General features: G+C 42.7%; 1 protein-coding gene across 4 annotated transcripts; it reads left to right on the plus strand.

Moving 5' to 3' along the window:
- The first annotated feature begins 633 nt into the window (after positions 1–633).
- On the plus strand, positions 634–23,277 carry SPATA18 (spermatogenesis associated 18). 4 transcript variants are annotated; one of them, XM_048508872.1, is made up of 13 exons: positions 634–958; positions 3,210–3,315; positions 3,412–3,521; positions 4,671–4,789; positions 7,371–7,466; positions 11,966–12,100; positions 13,256–13,493; positions 13,994–14,152; positions 16,876–17,051; positions 18,435–18,558; positions 19,513–19,611; positions 20,218–20,263; positions 21,614–23,277. In XM_048508872.1, the coding sequence occupies exons 1-13, from the start codon at positions 872–874 to the stop codon at positions 21,619–21,621; spliced, it is 1,503 nt and encodes a 500-aa protein (XP_048364829.1). In that variant the 5' UTR covers positions 634–871; the 3' UTR covers positions 21,622–23,277. The 4 variants fall into 4 exon arrangements, with proteins under 4 accessions (XP_048364829.1, XP_048364830.1, XP_048364828.1 ...); XM_048508873.1 differs by lacking the exon at positions 7,371–7,466; XM_048508871.1 differs by lacking the exon at positions 21,614–23,277 and having other exon boundaries at positions 20,218–20,304.
- The last annotated feature ends 2,438 nt before the right edge of the window (positions 23,278–25,715 follow it).

Here is a 25,715-nt window from a genome sequence, read left to right on the forward strand (position 1 = left end):
CACAGCAAAACAAGAGTGGACCGTTGTTTCCTTGCCCAGTTCCCTGTACCAAACCTAGGCTGGGCTTTATCCATATGTGAGTGTAGGATATCCTCCTTCAGAGGCAAGTGCCGCAAAGACAAGGGACTCCTTGGATGCCCCCTTACGGGGAGGGCAGTATACAAATTGAAATAATAATAATAATAATAATAATAATAATAATAATAATAATAATAATAATAATAATAATAAAAACCTCTAAAAAGACACGTGTCAAAATCGCTGCCTTTTACGTGTGCAAGTTTTATTCGTTTTAAAATTTTGCACCTCTGACGGGTAGTAAAGGCTGTTTTGCGGCTCCGTAGCGATGGTCTTGCAAAGGGACGGAAGAGGGCTGTAGGGGGAAGCCAGGGGGTTGTTAGGAAACTCCCACCTTTCCAAAGGACCGCTGTCATTATCTGGCGAGGGGTCCCCAGTCCGGCAGGCCTGATCTTTCCTTTGGATCCCACGGGAGCTCAAGCCAACCTCTGCATTTGGAGGGAACAGAAATATCAGCCGGAGGGCAGGGCAAAGGGAGGTGGGGTTTTCGGCGTTGCTACAACCAAAGCGGCCTCTGGGCGCAGCCGTGGCGTCCCTGGCATCCGAGCAAAGCAGACGTCAGTTTGTTGAACAATCGCCCCGTATAAAATGCCCCAGTCATAGAGGGAGGCTGGTGGCGGGGAAACGAGGCAGAGCCTAGCCTGGGGCCATCAGCAGCAGGGGGCATTTCCTCGCAGATCGCTCCCCCCTTGGGTTCCCTGGGGTAGCTGAAAACCGAGGGGGGGAGGGACAGGAACATCGATGCTCGTTGCTCTATAAGCGAAGCCTCGAGCTGCCCTCCAGGGTCTGAGCCATGGCCGAGAGCCTGAGACGACTGATCAGCAGCGAGACCTGCGGGGTTTTGCAGGAGAAGTTGGAGCGGTGGTATAAAGACTATCACGTGAGTGGACTGCAACGCTGTGGTTTCTGGGCGAACGCCGATGTGGGCTCTATTGGGCTCTGGCACTATGCAGCCGTGTGCTGCTGAATCCTCGATCAGGCCAAACGCTCTTTCTCTTTCTCTTCTCCCGCATTTTGCAATTGGAGCGTCCGGCGGAAAAACGCCCGTTCTGAGCGCCGTCTCCAAAAGAACGAGGTGGTTTCAGAGACTTTTTAAATCTCAGGGGCTTCCTAAAGGAGAGGAGAAGAGCCGCGCTCGGAGTTGGGGGTTCAGACTGTGCATGGCATTTATGGCGGGAGATGAATACGAGCGGATGTCTCGGGGAGCGACCTGGAGCGATTTCCCGGGAAAGCCGTAACCAAGGACGCTGGTTGCTAGGCGCAGCAGACCCTGTTGTGGTTGCCATAGTTACAGAACCTAGCGATAGTCCTCAGACAACATAGGGAGGCAGCGACACATTGCAGTGATTGACTGCTCGCCTTCCGACGCTGCTTTGTGATTGGTTGTTCTGATTAGATCCAGGCTAAGGGTGGGATGGAGAGGTTCGGGTCTGCTGATGGATGAGCATCAGCGTCAGGGTTATCTGGACCTCTTGCAAGGCTGCTTACTTCTGCAGAAGAGGTGTGTTTCAGCAGAGTGGAAAGATCCTGGCACTCGAGGAGGACACGTCAATAGAACAGGACTTTTGCATGCAATCCAATGCCAAGCTGCCGCAACAAACTGAAACTTGCTGGAAAAGTTCATGACCTTTACTTAAATTAAATCCCATTTGTAGGATGTGATTGCCCGCCTGATCTGAGTAGCCCAGGCTAGCCTGACCATAGGTTGTGGAAGCAGGGTTGGCCCTGGCTAGTCCTTGGATGGGAGACCTCTACAGAATACCAAGGGTGTGACATTAAGGCAGGCAAACCATCTCTAAAAATCTCTCACCTTGAAAACGCTGCAGGGTCGCCATAAGTTAGCGGTGACTCAAGGCACTTTCCACCACCAGGGTGTGATTGCTTCCTAACATTATAACTCATTAATTTGGGTTTATAAAATGGGATTCTGCTCTTCTTACAAGAGGCTCAAGGTGGGGTACATCGTACTGTCCCATTTCAAGGGACTGCATGGATCATGGTGTGTGTGTCATAAATTATCTGGTCCGTGGAGGCAAAGCAAGTCCTTGACTTCTGAATATAAAGTCTGTGCCCAGTAGCAGATTTTAAACATGCTCATACCTTGTTTTTTTTTCAAAACACAACGGCAATTCAAATATAAACATATAATAATGGCAAAAGAGTTTTAACTGGAACACAGTGTATTATGCTGGTTTTCTCTTTCACAGCCAGTTTCTTTGTCTCTTGACAGTCCATTTTCTGTTTTTTTCCCCTACAAGTGTTAATACTTTGCATGAGTCTGCTGAGGCAAGCAAAATAAGTGTTTGTGCTTTGATAAAGAAATGCATACTTTCCTGTTTGTTTATTTTGGCAGAAGTGATAGAACGTTCAGTATTTTGCTAGATACAATTGGTAGCTCTAAATTTGGCCTTTATTTTGAGAGAAGTAAAAATGAGAGTAAAGCACTAGTCAACCTTTGCATGTCTTCTTGTTGCATATTCAGGCGTACTCGAAAGCTGTGGACAAATATACATTATACACTTATCAAAGACTAAAGGTAGTTTAACATCCATAGTGTCTCCCCACCCATCCTTGAGAGGCTATTGAAGTTTTGCAGTTATAGATAAGGGGTTTTGATCCCAGTGTATTCCTGAGTGACAACTCTGGTAGTAAATAGAATGAAGTCATTGCTCTAATTGCCAATGCCAATAAAAAAGGAATGTACCTTAGATGTGTAGGTGTGGAGTAACACTCTTAACCGTGTACGTTCAGCGGTAGCTATTAGTAACACTTTAGTTTTGTTAACTTTTTGAAGAGCTGTAGACTAGGGAATGACTGTTAAATGAGTAGTGTACTATAGTATAGTATGCCCTTGGAAGTGTGTTGTGGTACTTATACAAAGTGCCTTTCAATCATGAAGTTTATCCTCCAAAGGAGAGGCCAGTGTGCTAGCTAGGATTCCCATAATACTCTCAGGATTTCCCTCTACTGTGAAGTGTTATTTTCTTCATCAGTTTGGTCTCTGCGTGATTGATTAGATGTTATAGTCTTGTGAATCCTAGGGACTGTGATGCACCAAGATAAAATGTTATTGAGTGAACAATAAAAATACAATATGATGATGGAGTAAATAAGGAATTTCTGATTTACAGATAAATTCATGTGATCAAAATCTGAACCGATGCTGTGAAATCATGGAATTGAGTGCCAAGATTCAGGGGCATCTCTTCTCCATCTTCAATCAAACAGCTCGAGAAGGTGAGGTTGTTGCCCATTCTGTATGTGCAAGTTATAGGTATCTATGTGCTATAGGGATTACATTTTTGTTCATGTCTTTTTCACTCATTGTCACAGGTGGACATTATGCAGGAGTGGAAACCATCAAATCACGTCTCCTGCCATGGTTGGGGACTTGTTTTTCTAGCCCTGCTCCAGGACGGCCCTTCGAAACCAGTTTCTCCAAGGTACATTTCAGAGTCCTTAGTTGTATTGTTAACTAGCAAATCACAAAGTTTAGGAGGCTTCACTGGAGATCTTGCATTGCTGTGTATTTTGCAGTTTTCCTTCTCCTGATTTGAATGGACATTGAGGCTGAAGTGGTGTTCAAATGGAGAATCACATTATAAACATAAGTATGAAGCACAGTTTGTGATATCTGCCTGTGAAGAAAGGTATCATACTACAGTGCTTTATGGCTTGGGTCCAACAGAGCATTTCCATACATGGAAGAATTTCAGCTCATAGATTATTACTTTCTTGTCTCCTCTTGTTGCAGTCCAAAATGCCCCCTTAAATACTGCTTCCAGAAATTGTATCTTAGGGTACACTTTGGACTATAAAAGAAGAGGCAAAAAAGTCAGAACGTTCTATCGGATCCAGTCCAATCCTGTATCTTTCTTAGTTCCTTTGAATGGAAGTGTGAGGTTTGCACATGAAGTGTAGAATTGTTTCTTGTTTATGAGTACCAGTTTTAATCCTAACATCTTAGTCTTCAAACCGGCTATCACATTTGAATACGTTGTTAAATGCTGCTCATTTCTCTACGTAGCTAGAAATTCCAGGTTTCAGAGCCAGGATTAGATCCAATGGTTCCCTCTACCAACAGAACTTTTGTTAATGGAGGAGGTCTTCTAGAAAGACAAGACCTGACTTGGCAGAAGGGAACTACTTCATGCAGCCCGACATCTATTTATTTATTTATTATTGGGTTTTATAGATCGCCCTACCCCCGAAGGGCTCTGGGTGGTGTACAACATAACTTCACAACAACATATAACTAAAACCCATTAAATTAAAATTAAAATACAGTGGTCAATACAATAAAACGGTGTCCAGCGATAAAACCCTTATTAAAATCCACCCAAGGAGGGGGGAACAGTGGGTCTGATGGATGTTAAAGGGACCCCAAACATAAGGAGAATAAAAAGGGGCATTGCAAGTCAGCGGCTGGTCACTCCAAAGGCCCGGTTGTGCTTTTCTCTTTCTGAATAGATACAACATCTTCATTTAAAATAAAGATACCTGCAACTAAAGATTCCCAAAAGTACCAACATATTTTTAAATAAAAAAGACAGCTTTTTGTGTTTAGTTTCTCTATTTATACTTCATTGTAGGAGTCACATGAGAAAGAAAGGCAACTGAGGGAATTGGCCAACTCTCGGAATCATGAAATACTCCAGCTGGAAAGAGAACTGAACTCCACTCGTTTACAGCTCAGCCTTGTCCAGCAAGAGTAGGACAATTAAATGTTTTCCATCAGTCCTTCATCTCTTTTTCCCCTCTAAAAGAATTCTGAAAAATGTTTAATTATTTTTTTGGGCGGGGGCATTTATAATATATGTCGATTTCAAACTTTGTAAATTAATTAGAGAATGATTATGGCTGTGCTAGGGTATTATGCTGTATGTTTGTCAAATTTGGGAGTGTACTACTTACTATACAGACTTTGTAGGAAATCGTAATTTGTGAGGTGATTCTCAGCTGCGTTATCGAAGCTCTGGAGTTCTCCGTTTCCTCAAAAGTGGAGGCTGGATGATGGTACCCTAGTTGGAATCTACCATCTAAAGCCCGCTGCTTTTAATTGCGGGTTTAATTGCAGGATTATTCATGGAATACGTGGGCCCTAAATCAGTGGTGGGATTCAAATAATTTAACTACTGGTTGTTTACAAGCACCATTTTAACAAACGGTTCTGCCAAAGTAGTGCGAACCTGCTGAATCCCACCACTGCCCTAAATGTAGTTATTCTTGATTTATTCATTCTCTTTGGAAGTTGGAGCAGTTGCTTCCAGAAGCATGTTGAGGGATTCCTTTTGTGCAAGGGGTGATCTATTCAAATCAATTTCCACTGACTGACATTTCTTGAATACCAGATTATGGCTGGAGATGCAATCTTTACCTACGCTGGTTTCCATGGCAAATACAAAAAAATGTATGGCTGGTTGACTATACGCTTATAAATTTTTGTTTGCTTATAAATAGGATACAGCTGAGGCGTTAGATTTTCAGTCTTGTATTTTAAAAATACCAATATAATTTCTTTAAGGAAATCTGAAGAAAATTCTCTGCAGATTGCTAAATGTAATATGATTGGGCCAAATTGGCCAGCAAACTGAATATTGAACATTCAGTACGTGCTAAAATGTGTAACTATGAAGCTTCTGTGGAGCTTCTGTGGCTTCTTTGCTGTTTTTCCCAACTGATATTTATATTTATTAGTTCTTTAAACCATGGATTAAGTGATATCATTGAGAGAAAACAGAAGCTTGTCAACAATTGTTGTGGGAACCATGCACACTTCTAAAGAGCATCTGATCTCCACAATTGAAATGTGTAGGAGAAATCAACCCTTTGTCTTTTCCCTGATGAAGGGGGAAGATTGTGGGATCAGAACAGGCTATTGAGTCTCTACATTTATGCTCTTGTTTTCAGTGCCTCAGGAAAAAAGGGCTGTTCTTTATTCTGGGGCTGTTTCCTCAACTTCTGGATTCTAGTTACACTGCTGAACCAACAGCCTAGCTGTCTATCATATGGGCATGTCTTAGATATCTTGATGAAATCAGACCACTCATCTGTGTCATCATGTATCTACAGCTAGCTCTGCAGTTATGCCTTAACTAATCTCAAAGATTCATATAGATATTCTTTATCTTTTCTATATCTTTCTATGGCCCATTTTCACTGCACTTTGCAGCTGTGCAGAAAAACAAAATCCACTTGCAAACAATCATGAAAGTGGATTAAAAGCGCATTATTCTGCATGTGCGGATGGGGCCTGTGTCTGCACCATTCAAGAACTTTTCCAAAACGCTTAAAATTAACTTTTTTTTCATGACACTGGAGAGGATTTTCTTCCATTTCACTTTCACTGTTACCATCATGAGATTTTTTGAAAACATCACAATTGTTGGCTTTTTATTTTTTACGTACATGTATACAGCAGCTTCACTTGTGCAGTTTGCTTTAGCGTTCTAATATCTGCTAAAACATGTACAGACTACAGCTTTGATATAGAAAATAAAAATTCAACTGGCACCTTCATCAGATATCTGACAGAATGAGCTCTGGCTAATGTTAGCTCTTAGCCTGGAAAAGGTTCTGGTACCGACTCAAATTTGTTCTGGTACCACAGACTAACACTTCTACCCACCTGAAACTACCTTCAGTATAGAAAGTGTGCTTTGCATATTTAAATTCATTGGTACAGCTCCCGGCATGTCTAATTAAAGGATTTTGGGTGTGATACTCAAAGTGGGCAATATTGGACTAGGCAGAACAATGATACTCAAACTGGGCAATATTGGACTGTGATACTCAAAGTGGGCAATATTGGACTAGGCAGAACAATGGTGTTTATTATAAGGCACGTTCATATGTTGTTTTTGTACCTCGGGAACTGAATTCCAGGTACTAAATGTATGGAGACAACATGTACAGAAATTGGTATTTTGTCAGCAAAATATATGTGAGGCCAGTGAAGTATACTATTCTGCATATTTTTATATTGAAAAAGGTGAATTAGACAGATATATCCAAGCAGAGAGAGAGAGTACAGAAACTAGAAAGACTGTGAGGTGGGGAAAAAAGTAGAGACTTAAGTGTCTGATGATCTTCACTGGTGATGCTGTGACAGTTCATGTGACTTGGCTGAGCTTCTTATTTGCGGGGAACTTGCTGGTTGTCTATGGCATGACTTTCCAAAGACAAAGAATGTCTTCAGATGATATTTCCGCCACTTTACCAAATGTGCTTCGGGAATTCCAATTTTTATTTTACATTAAAGTTATATCTCTGGTGTTGATTTTCTCTTGCAGTCTTGAAGAAGCCCAGTTGGCTCTTGAAGACACAAAGACCAAATCAGCCACCACTCTTTTGGCAGCAGAGGATGAAATAGTTCAGCTAAAAACAGAGTAAGAACGATATGGTGCAGGGCGGCTGTCATTGCAAAGCTGGGTTCAGGTGTACTTTACTGTGTCTTTGTTCCTGTTGTGCATTGCTACTTGTTGTTCTCAATTGTTCTAGGCATATAGGGATGAGCCCTCCCACTAGTTTCTATAAATGTGAAAGAAGCTAGGTTGTGTAATGTTACCTCTGTTTATGAAAGTGTTGTGGCTGTTAGATTTTTTAAAATGTATATTTAAATCTGGTAATGTAGCAGAGTGCCCAAAGGCTATTGTACTTTGCAAAGCCCATCTAGTCTCTCTGTGGGCACTTTCGCACATGCAGAATAATGCACTTTCAATCCACTTCCAATGCACTTTGCAACTGTATTTTATGGGCCTTTCCCCACTTACCTTAAGCCCCGCGCTACTTGAGGAGAGTAGCGCGGGGTCCCCCGGCACTCCCCACGAGAGGAGCGGCGACAGTGCAGCCGCTCTGACGCTGCCGCTGTCGTGCCCCCTTGGCACGTGGCATCCCTGGCGCTCTTGCAAAGGGCGCCTTTTGATGACCCCACGCAGAGCGCAGGGTCGTGGGGACGCCCGGGCGCACGCCAGGGATGCCGCACGCTGAGAGCAGCGCGCGGCATAGGGGGGATAGGGGAGAGTGGGGAAACGCCCTATGTGTAAAATTGCAAAATCCACTTGCAAACAATTGTTAAAGTACATTGAAAGTGGATTATTCTGCATGTACGAAAGTGCCCTGTGTGCCAGGAACAAAATTACTCTGGGCTGGTTTATCTATTCAAATTAGTATTGCAGAACTGTTCAATAAAATAGCAGTGGACAGTGAAGATAAAAATAATAATGCTATGAGTCTAAGCTAATCACATTTGTAAGCATTGGTTCAAGATTGAGATGTTACCCAACTGAGTCCAACAGGGTTCCAAAGTCTGAACCAGGTTTTCTGGTCAGTGTGACACACGCAGAATCAAGAAGTGCCCCATAGTCAGATGTAATCCAGACACAGGGCAAAGCTAGAATGAAAGATATTTCTCATATGTTCCCACTTTGGCCTGATTCTAGTTAACCAATCAAATGTATAGCTGATTATGTATATTGACCAACATTTTCCCACTTTGGCCTGATTCTAGTTAACCAATCAAATGTATAGCTGATTATGTATATTGACCAATGTAGTATATTGTTATCCAGGGAATTCAACCAATCAGATGAGTTTGCCAACTAGACCAAATGCCCTGCAGCTGCATTGGGTTTAATTAAGCAAGCATCTTCTTTCACCTGTGAGCTTGGACATTAGTGATATGGGATGTGTCCTCCTTAATTTTTATGGCCTTTTGAGGCCTTGAAATTTGCCAGGCTTAATGGAAAAACTGACAGGGATGGTAGAGATGTCAGCCTCCAGGTGAGACCTGGGGATCCTCTGGAATTTCATCTCATCTCCAGACTACAGAGATCAGTTCCCCTAGAGGAAATGGATGCTTTGGAGGGCAGACTCTATGGCATTGTATACTACTGAGATCCCTGTCCTCCCCAGGCTCCACTCCCAAATCCCTAGGAGTTTCCCAACCTAGATCTGGCATACTTATCCCCTATCCCCTGCCATTGGCCAAGGGGTCTTGGCAACCATACTGGATGGATTACCTCACCGCTCCCTTAACTGGATCTATGAAGCTTGACCTAAGTTTTTAGAGAGAAAAGCTTCCATATTTTCTAGGTCTTGGCCTAAACACATTATCTGAATTTAACAAAAATGCTGCTTACAGGGATCAAGTTTCTTGACTGGGCATCTTGCCTCCTGCCTTGCAAGGATGTTTTGAGGAACAGCAGGATGACAGGCAAGGCAATTTCATTCAGCGTTGAAGAAGGTTTCTTGTTAGCACATGTTCAGAGCTCCCCTCTCCCTGCCACAGTTTTTCTTTGCCTTCTCTCTCCCTCTGCCTGGACTGGTAGCTACCCTCCAGTCCTGCCTGTTGGCCCTTCAGTGCTCCATGCACACTTGAAGCATAGAACCCTTCTTCCCAGAGAAGCTCTTTATCATCTCACTCAACCCCCACCCTGCCAGATCTCCACTGCCTTATGTATACCCTTCCATCATGGATTTCCGTCTGTCCGAGCTAACCTGTTTGGGAATCTTTGTGCGGTGATTTCAGGCAAGGAGTATTGGTCAGCAGCTGGTGAGATTGGGGTGGCTGGGTCAGGCAGAGAGAGAGGAGGGGAAAAGAAAAGAAGAAATGGCAAGAGAGACTTTTTCTAGGAAGTGGGTTTCATGTAAGTCACCAGAGAACCTACTAAGTGCTGATTCCTATGGCTGCAAACCTCTGCTCTGCTTGATAAAAAAGCCTTATCAAGCACCTTAGTTCTGAAGCACACACAAGCTTGAGCTGCAAGTCAAATGTAGCTGCAGTTACTCACATTTCTTCCTTGTCTTCTGTATTATGCACTTTCTTTTCTTCTTTATCCAAACTCCTTTACTCCTTTAATCCTTGTACTTTTATCAGCTTCCTTCTGCCGATTTGTGTTTTCTGATATTTTATTGGATTTTTAACATTGGTCTTTTCCACACAACCAGAATAAAATATTTTCAAGCAGGAAATAAAACATTTGCTTTTGGAGTTCCGCATGGGTCCCCCCCCCCACGTTCTGAAAATGTTTTATTTTCAGTCTCAACATGTTTTAAATTAATCCTCTTTTATAATGTCTTGAGTCTGAAAAGTTTTCAAAATGTTGTCTCTTTGCAGTGCAGGCAAGCAGGAAACGTTTTATTTCACCTATTCAAATTTGTAGCTCCATGTCCCTTTTCTGTTCTGCTACTTTCAATTCTCTGACTGTCTGCCAATTTATGCTGATTCTAAAATTTCCTAAGTACATTTTCTCATTTGCCATCATGGCGGTCCGCCATTTACATTCATTATAGTCTGCATATTAAATGGATGCGCTGTTTCCCTCCCTTTTAAAAATCCTCTTTGGAGATTTGATGCTATAGATTCAAATGATTGAAGTCTCTTTGAAGTATCAAATCCATGCATATTGTTTTTTAAAAAAGGACATTTTTTTCAGTGAAATGTTTTATTTTGATGAGCTAAAATGTTTGCAGAATGTTTTAAAAGGCAGAATGCAGACAAAACGGTTGAAACAATAGTTTTCAAAAACTATTCTGCAAATGTTTTCAAAAGCTATTCTTTTAAATGCCTTGTTAAAAAAGGGGCCATTGTAAGTCTTTTTGGACACACTAGTATGGAGGGACGAGGTATGAACATTTCAGCTAAACAAATATAGCACCAATGTATTGTCGAAGGCTTTCACGGCTGGATTCAACTGGTTGTTGTGTGTTTTCCGGGCTGTGTGGCCATGGTGTGGTAGATCTTGTTCCTAACCTTTCGCCTGCCACAGATGCAGGTGAAACATTAGGAACAAGATCTACCAGACCACGGCCACATAGCCTGGAAAACCCACAACAGCCAAATATAGCACCACTTTGATTATGGATATATGATGCTGCCTTATTTTGAGTCAGCTCCCAGGAAGAAGTTCTTTACACCTGATTATTTTAACTGCAGAAGCTGGGGACCGGACCCGTGACCTTCTCCATGCAAAAGAGATGCTCTACCACTGAACCATAACCCTTTCCAATATAATTTATATTTTATTGTTTTCATCCCAATGTTACAGATGGAGGCTTAGAAAGAAATTGCTTCTCAAATCCAACTAGCATGTTCATGACTAGTGGAAACTGGAACCAGGGACTTCCTGATTTTCAGCAGATGTTCTTAACCGCTGTGCTACATAATTAGATACCTTCATTCTTGTTGTAGTATTATAGCTTAATTTCTAATGGAAGAGTTACCTGTTTAAGCACTGTTATACCTCTACAAGCCCGCTGGTTTCAATTATATTTTTCACTTAGAAAAATATAATTCTGTTTAGGACTGCACTGTAAGAAATTTCACACTGCTATTGAATGAAGTGAATCGGCAAGTTTAAATATCAAATGTGCAATTCTGTAAATATGAGTATAGTTATCCCTTCCACATTGCTGCGGTTAGGGGTGAGCTCCCTCCATGATCTGTAAATCTGCATAAATTTTTTTGGCCCTCCTTTTGTACCAGAGGAGGAGTCTGAATTTTTTCTTTTTCTTTTCTTTTAATTTTAAAAAAGAATTTGTGAATTAAGAGATGAAATATGTTGATATTATGCAATAGTATACATTTATTTTATGAATTTATGAATTTCTAAACTTTTGTTGTGTCATTCACGCCTTTTTGTGTTGTCTGCAGCTTCCTCAAAATTCCCCCCAAAACTTCCCATTTAATTGCTTATGCTGACCTGCGTTAAATCAAAATTGTGATGGGAAAAGTTGCGATATGGAAGTGATAACTGTAGACATTAAATGCCATTTTAGTTTTCCTCTGCTGTGTTTTAGTAACTGGAGTTCTTTCTAGTATAGATTGAAAAGCATGCTGTTTTGTGGTTAGAAGCACCTCTTTCAATCAGATTTTTGTGTGGTTTAGTTTAAAGGCATATCAGGCAAAAGAAGAATGCGCTTTGAGGAGCCTGGAGAAGTTGAGTGACTATGAGCAGCAGGTTCAGACACTGAAGGACGAGATTGCCATCCTTGGTGCTCAAAAATCTGTTTTGCAAAGCAGGTAGGGACCTTCCTCTGGCTTGAGGGGCCACTAAACAACAATTTCACTATATTAATGAAGGTGTCTAAAAGTGCTATCCTTCAAACTAGGATGGTATATGTTGAGGTTCTGTTGAAGAGGAAGAATTGCATCCTTCTTATTTTGGGGGAAGAAACACTGATGTGTTTATGAAAGTGGGTTTGAAAAGAATGTTGAATGAGAGAAGCATAGCAATATGGAAAAAAGTTATGAGAGAGAGACTGGCTATTTTGTACTTCCTGGGAGAAACTAGGAATTGGACAAGAGCTTTCTGTTTCTCTTTAGATGGGCCACAGATTGGGAAAGCTCTGTAAAAAATTTATTCAAATAAAGCTTGAAGTTTGTTTGAAGAAAAAGAGTGCCTTTTGATAATGCTAGCAAGAACAAAATTTGAAACAAGATACCATAGCTTGGTTGACAAACTGAAGGAAACTGCAGCCCAGAACAATGGAATACCTCATTATTATTATTTTGCAATTAATGATTATGATGAGTTAAACAAAAGGCTGTTTCCGCACTGCCACACTGGGGGGTGAATCTGCGTATACAACGCCGACACACACACCCCGGGACCGTTTGCACGAACAGTCCCGGTAGGGGCAGGGAAGATGGTGCAGCGCTGTGCCGTCGCCCGATCGACGTACCTCCCCTGCGACCTTCCGGCGCATCGCCCAGGCCAGGGGACACGCCCCCCTGCCCTGCCCGACAGCTCTGGAGTTGCAGGACGGGAGGTGTGTCCCCAGGGCTGGGTGACGCACCCGAAGGTCGCAGGGAAGGTACGTCGATCAGGAAAGGGGGGGATGGCGCCTTCCAGCTGCTGCCGTTCGCACGGGGGAGAGAGGTTTGGAAACTGGCTTCGCACCACTGGGGGGGAGCGAGGGGGGCGCGGCTGCAATGCAACTGCGCCCCCCATGCGAACAACTCCCTAGGGACAGCGTTTTTGCGGTCCCTAGGGCGCTGTAAATGGCCCGTGCGGAAAGGGCCAAAGATTTTCCTCAAGGATCCTAATGTTATTGATAGAATGATAATAATAATTTGCACTGTTATTATTGACTGTGTCCATATTTCTTTAAATTCTAGTCCTTGAGGGAGTCATCTAGATCAGTCTTCACTTAAGGTCATTTTGAAATGTTACAGGCTTGCGCGAAGTCGATCCCCTTCTCCAAGATCGATCCGAAGTAGATCCCCTAGTCCACTTCCAATCAAGAGCATTTCTCCGGGCAGATCCAGACTTACGAATACATCCCGTCATGCTCACCTTGTGGAACGCTTCAGAGACATTTATGCTCAAGCGCGCTTAGATGCTCAAACCCTCCTGAGGAGCTATATTGATGATCTGGAAATGGTGCAGAGAATAATCTATGTGGCGGCTGTGGTATGGAAATCTAACATTGTACTAACTTATAAACAAAAATGTATCATTTTTATATCTGCTAGAATAAATATCATTTGGTTTAGTAACTTTCTCTTAAGTACAGGAACTACTTGAGTCAAGTCTTGTTGACCCTAAAAGTATTATTTCAGCTATAGAGGAATTTAAAAATCAAACATGATCAGCAGACTGACCTGAAGATGCATGGCACCAGTGTACGGGTCTTAGGATGGGGTGTGATATGGTTGGGTCAATGATTCATTTGTAAAACATGCTGTTGAAGTGATAAGATGGCAGAAAGTAGTGTGACTTATTGGGCTCAAGTTCCAGAGACCATTCATTTGAGGTCACAGACTGGGCCCAGATGCATGATTCAAATCTCCACATATTTATTTCTAGGTAAGTAGCAGGAAGGCGTGTAGTAAATAGTACAAATAAACTTGAGTCTACTTCTGGCTTGTTTTTCCTGAACTGCTTGATGTAACTACCTGTTCTATTTATAGGAGTCTTTCCATGCAGCAAAGAAGGCCTTCAGGCAGTTCAAGATGCGTGTAAGAAAGGCATTGTCCCTAAGTTTCTCAGGGACTGAGTCAGTCGAAGACAGAGTAATGGACTATATTATACGCCAAGAAGATCTATATGATGTTCAGTACAGTGTCAATGTAAGTTTGCAAGCAAGCTATGTTCCTCTTATGTCCTGTTTAGCTTAATGAAGCATGCATATTTCAATATTGTTGGACTTAAGTACATGATGCTTTTTAAAAATCAGGCACAGAAGTGGGGCTCTTCTGCATGCAAACGATACAACCACAGCTCTGCAGCAGTGGCGTAGGAGGTTAAGAGCTCGTGTATCTAATCTGGAGGAACTGGGTTTGATTCCCAGCTCTGCCACCTGAGCTGTGAAGGCTTATCTGGGGAATTCAGATTAGCCTGTGCACTCCCACACATGCCAGCTGAGTGACCTTGGGCTAGTCACAGCTTCTCAGCCCCACCTACCTCACAGGGTGTTTGTTGTGAGGGGGGAAGGGCAAGGAGATTGTAAGCCCCTTTGAGTCTCCTGCAGGAGAGAAAGGGGGGTATAAATCCAAACTCTTCTTCTTCTTCTTCTGCCGCTTGAGCTATGGAGGCTTATCTGGTGATTAGCTTGTGCACTCCAACACATTCCAGCTGGCCCTTGGGCTAGTCACAGTTTCTCGGACCTCAGCCCCACCCACCTCACAGGGTGTTTGTTGTGGGGGGTGGGGAGGGAAAGGAGATTGTAAGTCCCTTTGAGTCTCCTATAGGAGAGAAAGGGAGGATATAAATCCAAACCCCTCCTCCCTCCCCCTCTCCCTCCTCCCCTCTTTCTTCTTCTTCTTCTTCTTCTTCTTCTTCTTCTTCTTCTTCTTCTACTACTACTACTACTACTACTACTACTACTACTACTACTACTACTTTAATATTTGGGTAATCAGTGAATTTTCTGGTGTGGTTTCATTTTTTAGAAAGAGTAAACCAATTTTTAAAATTCTTTTTCTCTTGTACTTATGGGCCATCTTTCTACCAAGATGCACCTTCAAATACCAAAATGAGTATTAAATGCTCCTATAAAATAATGGCAGTCTAAATAGCAGCAGCACAAGGTCCCTGTCCAATAATAGTCAAACAATTAATAAATTCAAAATAAATACAGGCTAAAGAGTTACCAAACTTAGGGATAGAAGATAATATAAAATATACCCAAGCTGTTAATATAGAAACAAAAAAAGCAGCAGTTTAACCAGACGTGTACATATAATGATATGCTAATAAAAATACAGGGTCCACGTGATGGATATGTTAACTCATTTGTCTTTTTTAGCTGTATGCACGTCAATGTTCAGAAAAGAGTTCATCTCCTTGAGTCTCAACTAGGGGTAATAACCAAAACTTATTTTATGCCAAATGATGGTGTTGGAAAGGGCCATCAAGTTGCAACCGTCTTATGCAGTGATGGGATTCAAATAATTTAACAACTGGTTCCGGTGGTGGGATTCAAATAATTTAACAACTGGTTGTTTACAAGCCGAAGTGGTGCAAACCTGCCGAATCCCACCACTGGTCTTATGGCAGCTCTGTAGGGTTTTCAAGGCAAGAGAAAAATAGAGGTGGTTTGCCATTGTCTGCTTCTGCATAGCATAGCATTTCTTTGATCTCCCTGGACATCCTTGGTCTCTCAACCACCATCCTTGATGGTCTCCCATCCAAAATACTAACAAGGGCTGACTTCTTAATTTCTAAGATCTAGGGAGATCAGGCGACAATGGTCCAACCACATCAGGGACTTATGTAGAACAATATCTATTAATTATTATATTTTAATGTTGTTGTCACAGTGGGGTATTATATTAGGCAGTTTCTGCACGGGGAAACAACAGCGCTCCAGGGACGGAAAAAAACGGTTCCTGGGGCACTGTTCGCACAGGAGGTGCTGCTGCATCGCAGCAGTGCCGTCCTGGTTCCCCTGAAGTGGCGCAAAGACGCCGCTTCCAAAACTCGCTCGGGGGGGTGAGTTTTTTGGAATACGCCGGTTGCCACCTGTTGCCGAGCGAACAGTTGCCCACCTTTTCCCTGCCTTGCGTCACTTTGAGGAGGGAAGGGGACACACCTCCTTGCCTCTGTTGCTTCAGCCTTCGCTCAGGGGGCGTGTCCCCTGATCTACTCAGAGCGATGGAAGGCAGGGGAAAGGTAGGCAGCTGTTTGGGGGGCTGTGCGGCTGTGTGGAGCGTGCTCCGCCAGCAGTGCAGCCTATGGGGCTGTTTGTGCGAACAGCCCAAGGGCTTGCATCGGCATCAATCATGCCGATGCAAGCCCTCAAGCCTGGCTGTGCAGAAACCGCCTAAGATAAACAATATAAAAACCTTATAAATAAGCAATAGCAGCTCCCTGTTTCTCTTAACTGACATGGGCCATGTAAGGAAACAGTTATCTGAAAACAGCAGAAAAACTATTAACAACTATGATAATTTAGAGGGCGTAGGAAAGCCATGCTCACACCCCCTTTCTTAATCACAAAAGCCTAAATAATGACATGGTAATAAATATAGCGATCTGAACTCTGGAGAACTGTGAGATAAAAAATATTTGTATACCAAATGATGTCTGCATTCTAAGCAGCACAGTGCAAAATGACCTGCAACTGATGTCAGCATATTTAGGGAGGTACTTAAAATACAGGGTGTTTTTTTTAATTTAAAGCATAATGTCCTACAGTATCTTAATACAACATTGCCCTTATTCCAAAGTGAGCTTGAAGAGGTTAAAGTAACGGGAGTCTTATGCATATCTCTAACTGGGAAAAAGTTTTGTATCTTCAGGTTTGTTGTTTCCTCTGGAAACTGACAATCTCTCTTCCATTTACTTTTAGGAAGTAATTAACGCAATGAACATCCACCCTAGGATTTCCTTTCCACCAGAAGTTGATTTTATCATGATCAGCAGCTTAATACGAGAGTTGTGCCGTGTAGCCTTTTCAATGCAAACCTTGGATCCTCCACTTGATATTTCATTTGCTACTGAGGGAGAACTTTTTAATGAGTACAAGTAAGTGAAAGACAGTCTTGTGTGAAGGCTGACGGGTACAAAAGATATTGGATTGAATCCTAAGTTTCCATTTTGCTAACAGTGGATTGTTCATGCCTCTTCCATTGCAGCAAGGCTCTTTGTGTTGGTGGAAGGTTCTTTGCATTGGATGAAGGTCCCACCACTAACAGCATGGAAAACTTTGGAACCAACTCACAGTCATGGCTCTCCCTGAGAACATGCTATATGTGTATAGACTCTGAGGATTGCAAATTCTGTTTGCATGTGTTCAATCAGATGCAATCATTAGTTGAGTAGATTATTGAGTAGTTGCGATACTAAGGAAGTACAAAGAGTGTAATATTTTCCACCATAGGTTTCTTTGAGCACATTTGACCCACAGTGGCCCATTCAGCATTATATACTGCAATGGCTAGCTGCCTAAAAGGACCCATCAACTTATAGATTTAAATCACAGGGAGGCAATTAAAGGGGAAATGATGAGGGAACAGTTTGAGTGTGCTTATAGCAGCATATACTGGCATATACCAATGGCACTACTGATGTGAAAAGGATTGCCAAAGGCTATTAGGTCGATGTAACCTGGCAATGTGTACTCCAAGGAAACCAGGTCTCTTTCTTTTCTTGGGTGGCATCCAGCACTGTGTAAGTGCTCAAGTCCTCACCACTGCTGGGCTAGTAGAAGCACTGTTAGGTTAGTAGATTCCTTACAGACAATATTGTGATTTCAGTTTGGGGCAGTGAAACAGAAAGAATTGTCCTAGATCAACATTTAAAAAAACCCCAAAACATTCAATTTTTACCATACCATATTTCTTACCAGGATGCAATATTTGCAATCACGGCAAAGAAAATTTGAACCTGGTTTGTGGGGAAATAGATGTACCCAAATGCTTTTTAAAAATTGTGATACCTTTTGACTAATATCTCATGAATCTGTACATGATTTCTGTATTTTATTAATGTGTTTGCATGTGGAGTTGTTTATTTTCACCATCAATTTTAACCTGTTTTGCTTTGCTATAGCAATAAAGTTTGATCTAGACAATTGATTTTTACCAGCAAAAATGGGGAAAAGAGTGAACAAAGATGTAGTCAAGAAAACATTTCAAAGAATTCCTTTGTTAGAGATTCTGCCATTTCTGGGGTTGTCATGATGGTTAGCAAAATACATATTTGGGGAAGATGTTCTAGTTCAATAATATACACAGAGAATTCTCAAAGTTGGTGGTGGGTGTTAGTGAGATTATTTGTAATGCGAGATTATTTTTGTGCTGATAATACTGGACTAGTGACAAAAAACATCAATGCAAGTGGGACACACTGAAACCTAATGAGTTTAAATCCTTGTTAACTCATTTGATGTTCCTTGTGCCCAATTAGGTACCGTCGCAGCTTTGACTCCGATTTCACAGCTCCGCTTGTCGCCTATCATGTGTGGCCTACTCTTATGGAGAATGATTCCGTCATTGTAAAGGGAGAGGTAGTCACAAGACGAGGTGCTCTGGTAAGAGCTCTATTTGGATATTTTTATATTTTCAGCACGGAGGCCCAGAGGCCTGAGCTGTTTAAACAAAACCATTGGCCTTCCGTTCCTGCAACCAAGCAGATCATTAACGGTTTTGCCTCTAAATTATTTCTACATTTTCTTTCTTTGATGATAGCGAAGTAGGCAGAAGAGCAGATCCAGGAGTCTCTGTCTCTGCTTGCTATTCAGTATTACTGGACTGGGGTGATATCTTTGTGAGTATTAAACTGGTTAGTAATGAAACATAAGGGCCAAATTACATGTGATTCTGGGAGTCCTATGTGTGGAGCTCCCAGACGTTGAGAGCCAGTGTGGTGTAGTGGTTAAGAATGGTGGACTCTAATCTGGAGAGAGGGGTTTGATTCCCCACTCCTCCATATGAAGCCTGCTGGGTGACCTTGGGCTAGTCACAGTTCTCTGAGAACTCTCTCAGCCCATCTATTTCACAAGGTGTCTGTTGTGGGAAGTGGAAGAGAAGGAGTTTATAAGTTGCTTTGAGACTCCTTATGATTGAGAAAGCAGGCTATAAATTCAAACTCCTCCTCTTTCTTCTTCCTCAACAGATGCAGAGAGCCCTGATTTGTACAGGAATCACTGCAGGGAATGGGAATTTACCCTCAGTGTCATGTCTTTAACTTGACATGTCCCCTGCAATGGTCTGGGGACACCACAATCTCAATCTTTATCTAGGCCCTTAAAAAGAACAGAAGTCTAGGTGTTCTGAAATAAATGCTCATGAATACTGTCATGCCAAGGTACAAACTATGGCTTTATATTTTACACGGGACTGGAAATGTCTAATTTCTGTATTGTGCTGCATTTGGACTAAAAATGTATTAAAGTCTTTTTAAACATACAAAGACCGTGCAGTTAACCACAGAGAATGCTTCCTGCTTAATGTAGATCTGTTTCATATTCTGTATTCTGTTTTAGTGGTCTCACAGGAGTAGGAGCCGAAGTAGAGGCCGGAGCCAGACTCGTAGCCGCAGCTTGAGCCCTCTGTCTCATGGTGCAGACCACTCCCGGCACTTGGTAAAAAAGAATGTCTTGATAAATGTTATGATCCAAATGAGACAGTGGTCTATTCCACACAGCAAATATACGTGTTGCAGTCATTATGAAGGAACCTGTTTTCCTTTTCCCCATTCACATGCGTGCAGTGCAAGCAGCGATTGGAACCCATGGAAGCAATCTGGGTTGCTTTCATGTCTTTGCATGAAGTTGTGTCTCTCTTTTTAAACATTTCCTGTTACACATGCATAGCTACGCAGACATGCAGAAATGAACCTTCCTACAGGGAGTATGGTAAGAAGCTGTGTGGGAGAAGTCTGTACTGTTACTCATGCTGTGTCGGTATCACTCCTCCCAGAAAACAGAAGGAATGCTTCAGATGTGAAGGAGATGCAGCATGGGTTCTTTTCTGAATGCCCCTGCATAACTCTGGTGGTGTTAGAAGGAGCTATGCTGCAACGGCTTCCATATTAGCACCATAAGATAAGAAAGGGACTTTAGTATCCTTCCCTTGAGCTAGGGCAGCAATGTGTAGCATCCGTGTTTTTCAGCAAGATGTCTGGCTAGAACAAAGTAAGTCAAGCGAGACCAGAGTATTCACCTTGCCTTTTGTGATTTGTCTTTCAGCCATCTCGAAGCCGCAGCCCTTCCCCGCTAAGAAGTGGAAGCCCAAGTAAGTGGGCATATTCAGAACTTAGACAATCATGGCTTTAACCTCCTGAATAATCAAGTAAAGAGAGAATATAACAATGGGCAGGCTGGTTTTTGCCTCCTTTTAAAAAGCACATCTCACTACCATTATTCTCTTTTCGCATTAAGAGGTTTTCATTGCCGTCTGAGGGTGGAACCTTCTCGTGGATCCTCTCCCAATAATCACACAACACCTTGGCTGGGATAAATCAATTGGCCATAGCCATTTATTATACAAAAGACAGAAGTGTGAGGCAAAGCATGGGTCTTGATCTGATCGTCATGGCGAAGCTCCCGCGGGCGGATGCCTCATACTGGAGCTCCACTCCGCTGAGGGGCTCTGCCGGGCAGACGCTCCTGGCAAGAGGTGTTCCCCATTGGCCCTGCCCGGCAGGGCGGTCACCTCTTGCCGCCGTTGGCCACTCGAAGTGGGGGAAGAGATACCTCCCTAGCTCCCTTTCCCTTGCTCTTTCGGATCAATACCCATGCGCCAACTGCCGAGGCTATGACAAAAAAACATGCATTAACAACTTGTAAAATTGGGGAGAGGTGGGCGGGCAAATCGTCGGCAAAATTGGGGAGAGGTGGGTGGGCAAATCGTCAGCTGGCCAAACCACATGGCCGGCACAAAGGAGGGCTTGGTCATTTAAAGACTCGGATCTGCCCTCCTCCAGGGACGTCTGCCCTGCCGATTATAGGCCAGGGCTCGGCCTCCGCCCTGGCCTGGCCTGGGCAATTGCAGCCAGTTCTGCTCCACTAACCCACCCCGAGTGGCAATCGCAGCCCGTGGTGATTCACAGCTGTCTTTGTTTTAATATTGTAAAAAGACTTCTGACTCCAGCTTACAGGATTCCCCATTTCTCATGTCTTCCGTGACAGAACATTTAATCATTATTGCTTTGATAAATTCACATGGCTTCTTTTAGAGCTGTTTTACTGTGGCTAAGAGCAAAGAATGTATGAGGGCCACCAACCCACATAGAGCTTGCTTACATAATAAATTCAGTTGACAAGTGAACTTAATTCAGCATTGGATTGTAGATGTTTTGGCTCAATGCTGAAGAAAGCCAATCCCAAGGCCATTGCTTCCGATCCTGCTTGCCTCTTAGTTGACTAGGAAAACAATCTTAATCAGGTCTCCTTTGTCAGTCTCCAGTCCTATTTGGTTCAGTGGGGCTTACTTCTAGGAACGTGTTCTTAGGATCATGGTGTAATTGGACCACTTTACATGAGGAATATCTGGATTGTACATGCAGACCCAATTTGAAGCCCTTCAAATGCAGATATTAAGCAAATCTAGTTATGTACTGAAATACGTATTTTTCTCCAATAGGACTTTAGGTTTAACTGGATACGGTTATTTGATTCGGTACATCTGGATCAGTTCGCTTCTGTGGTGCCTTCTCCTGTTCCAAGAGTACCTCAAACCTCACTTAAAACAATGTGAACAACAGTTCTGAATCACTCCAAGTGGAGAGTGAAATGGGATTGATAGTGTGTTTTTATAACTGTTTTGGAATTATTGCAACAAATCTGATTTAAAAATTGCATAGCATTTAAGATCATATTAATTTCTTTTCTTTTTTTTAAGAAAAAGTGTTTACATAGCTCTTGGAGCCACCCTTTCGGGGGAGACGTATTACTGGTGTAATGAATATATCTTAAGCGTCCAGTTTTGACATCCTACATTATAACGTTTTGCAATTTTTCATTTGAAATACAGTCGTCACACAATGGTGCTTCTTTAGGGCAAAGGATAAACCCTTTTAAATTCCGTCTAACTATATGAGAGTTGCTGTGTCACCCTAAGCAGAGTTAGAAGGGTGGCACTGTTTAAAATGTTTTGCATTGGCAGGGTCATGACCAACAACGTTCTGGGCCTTGCATTCACATGAAATTATAAAATTGTGATCTCTAACTAATCCTATTTCAATCCCTGGTTGTGTTTGATATACTAATCATTTTGATCTTGGAAGCACATGTTTCTACAGATCTGTTGTACGTTTTTTAACATTTGGTGCTGAATGCTGATGAAACATTTTAGCCATGCAAGAGATCTTGTCCTCCCTTTTCCTATACTTCATCCTTGGGACCAGTCTTAAATACAAGCAACACCAGTGTCTTGTTTGGTGCCTTGCCTTCTTACATAGGATAATAGGATTTGTTCACATGGATCAGAGTACTAATCTAACCAACATTTTTACTTCTGATCCCGAACTTGGTGCTTCTGCCGATCATGTAATTATCAGTACAAAGCTGGATGAGTTTTGCATTTCTGTCCCTAAAATTTGTTCATAATATACTTCTGCCTTGCGGGTGTGTATGGGGGAAGGGGGCATTAAATCTCTAACTTCCTTTTTTTCTCTTTCTCAAAAAGGGCTTTGAAATTGGATTGAAGATGGCAAATTTTCTAACTAGGCCAGCTTTTATTTACAATATTGTTGTTACATTTGTTTGAAAATACAGTTCCTGATAAGAAAAGACTCGAGTTAGAGTCTTATGTGGATTGCCGTGGATACATAATATTTAGATTCTTTAAAACAGGGGCTGTATTCCTTAAATCATACTATCTACAAGCAGTGCCAGATTAATCTAGTAGAAAAAGTAGCCTATGCTATGGGCACTGCACTTTCAAGGACCCCGCACTAAATGCTTGCAAGCTGTCTGGTATAATCGGGATCTCACTGTATTCTCATGATCTAGCAACACTGTTGAAAAAGTAACTTTTAAATGGTAGTTTTCTTGCTTTAGTTCTCTGATGAGAGCATCACTATGGTGTACCTTCCAAACATGTGTTTCCTCATTTACATTATAGTTTTAGTTTTTTTAAAGATGCGTATGGATGCCAGTCTCCCAGTGGGATCTGGGGATTCACTGGAATTACACTCATCTCCAAACTACTCCTTGGAAAAAATGGATGCTTTGGAGGGTGGACTCAATGGCATTCTATCCCCTCTGAGGTCCCTGTTCTCGTCAGGCTTTGTCCTCAAACCTCTAGCACACAGTAATTCAGTTTGGATCATGTTCCATCATCCCCTGCCAGCATGCTGCTGGCAGGGGGTGATGGGAACTGTAGTCCATAACATCTGGAGGGCCACGAGTTTGACACCTATGCTCTAGCAGTTTCCAACTTGGATCTGGCAACACTACTCCCCCCCCCCCCTTTACCCTTTGCTGGTGGCCAAGGGGGACTTGGCAAATCTAACCTGAAGAGCAATAATATATGCCTACCCTTGAATATTATAAACAAGTCCAGCGTGTAGCAGGATGAATGTCAAGAGTGTGTGTGTATTTCTACACATGCACTAAGATACAACAGTGGAAAGACAATATTCCTAGCAGGTTGCAGCCCTGTCTAAACTTTCTGCCCATGCAAAGTCAGGGAGTGATTTTGCCAATTTACTCCTTCCATGGAAGACTTCCAATTACTCCCCTTGTGACTCCTGGGGCGGGGGCAGGATCCATCACCCCCCAGGAAAAATGCTTTAAACAACGTTTCAGGCTGCAGAGGGAAAGAGAAGACGGGAAAGGGCAAATTGCACCTCCGTGAATAGAGATTCTTCCACCCACATAAATTCCATTCTGGCAGATAAGAAGGCAACGCACTTAATTTAAGTGCAGTGTTTACTGAAATGATCTTATGAGCTTCAAATTAATATAATCAGAAGAGCTTCTGCTAAGTGATTTCCCAGTACAGTGTTACTTGTGATTAGAGTGATATAGCTGATACACTGGACCACATTCAGACCTGATTTATGGTCTGCACAATCCCATTAAGACTGCAAATAATGTAAATCGGCTCCCCATTTATATAAACTGTGCATAGGTGTAAGAGAGATACCATGTGAAGAAGCATGTGTGTAGGTGTAAGAGAGACACCATGTGAAGAAAAGAGGAAATAGATCGTGTATGGCAGCACTTTCAAACAGGATGTTGTTAAAGAATTTAAAGGAAATTCTCACTTCCTTTGGACTAAATGAGAGCCCAGGCAAACATTACACACCCAGGTGAACATAAAACCCCTGCCATGTAATGGTGTGTTTACAGGTAGCATAGCATTTGGAATCTGCCAACAGGATGGATGGCTTCAACAGGTCTCCCTGCCAGAGGACTCCAAGTGCTGGTGTGCAGATACTACTTTCCATATGACTGGCTCTATTTAGATAACAATCAGACTTCAATACTAACACATTCCTCATACGTTCTGGGGCTCTCTAGCTTGCTGTGTAGCTAAATAATGTTTTAATGAACCCAGAATCTTTTTTATTAGCTATATACGTTTCCTCCCTTTGGAAATGTATACCATTAAAACACGGATAGTTTTTCACTCTTTTCTGAATACAGCTTGAAAGTGTCTCCAAACATCCCTAGATAGAGCAGAGATAAAGCTAATGCATATATTAGTAATGGGAGCTGGAGGGCAACTCTGTTGTACTATAGACAGTGATTCAATGTGTATTTTGCCTCACAAATGAATCCTGGGGAGTGCCATCATCTCCAGATGATACCCTGAAATTTTGGTGCCGATACATCCAAAAATGCACCCCCTGCAGGAACATCCTAGAAATTTGCCCAAGAATCTTTGTTCTGCATTGAGTTTTCTGCATTGCTGTCCATGGGGGTTGCAGGCTGTGGGGGGCACATTTCTGAAGGCACAGTCTCAAACCTTTCAGGGTCTCATCAGGAGACTGCCCTAATGATACCCCCCAAGTTTGGTGCAGTTTGGTTCAGGGGGGCCAAAGTTATGGACCCTCAAAACTGTAGCCCCCATCTCCTATTAGCTCCCATTGGAAACAATGGGGGATAGGGGCACCCCCTTTGGGAGTCCATAACTTTGGACTCCCTGAACCAAACCTCACCAAACTTGGGGGGTAGCATAGGGACAGTCTTCTGATGATACGCTGAAATTTTGGTGCCGCTAGCATAAAAACCGCGCCCCCTGCAGGCCAAAAATGGAAAACCACTAAAATACCCAAAAACGAACCCAGCATTTTGATGCCCCCCACAAGGTGATGCCCTGGGCAGCTGCCCACCTTGCCCAATGGGCATTACGCCAGTGATCCTGGGCCAGTCACCTGAAATATCCAGGTACCCTTGAGATCTCCTCACAGCCAAACCATGGAACACAGATCAGTCCCGTTTCTGGCGCTCCCCCCCTCCCTTATCACGGGATTTCCCTGGACCTGCTTGTATATGCACCTTTTTGAAAAAACACTCCAATGGAAACTAATAGGAGATCAGGGCTACACATTTGAGGCTCCATAACTTTGGCCCCCATGAACCAAACTTCACTAAACCTGGGTGGTATCATCAGAAGAGTCTCCTACTAATACCACCCGGGTTTTGTGAAGCTTGGTCCAGGGAGTCCAAAGCTATGGACTCTCAAAGGGGGTGCCCCATCCCCCATTGTTTCCAAAGGGAGCTAATCGGTGATG

Source organism: Sphaerodactylus townsendi, linkage group LG10 (genome assembly GCF_021028975.2).
Source record: "Sphaerodactylus townsendi isolate TG3544 linkage group LG10, MPM_Stown_v2.3, whole genome shotgun sequence".
NCBI classification, from domain to species: Eukaryota; Metazoa; Chordata; class Lepidosauria; order Squamata; family Sphaerodactylidae; genus Sphaerodactylus; species Sphaerodactylus townsendi.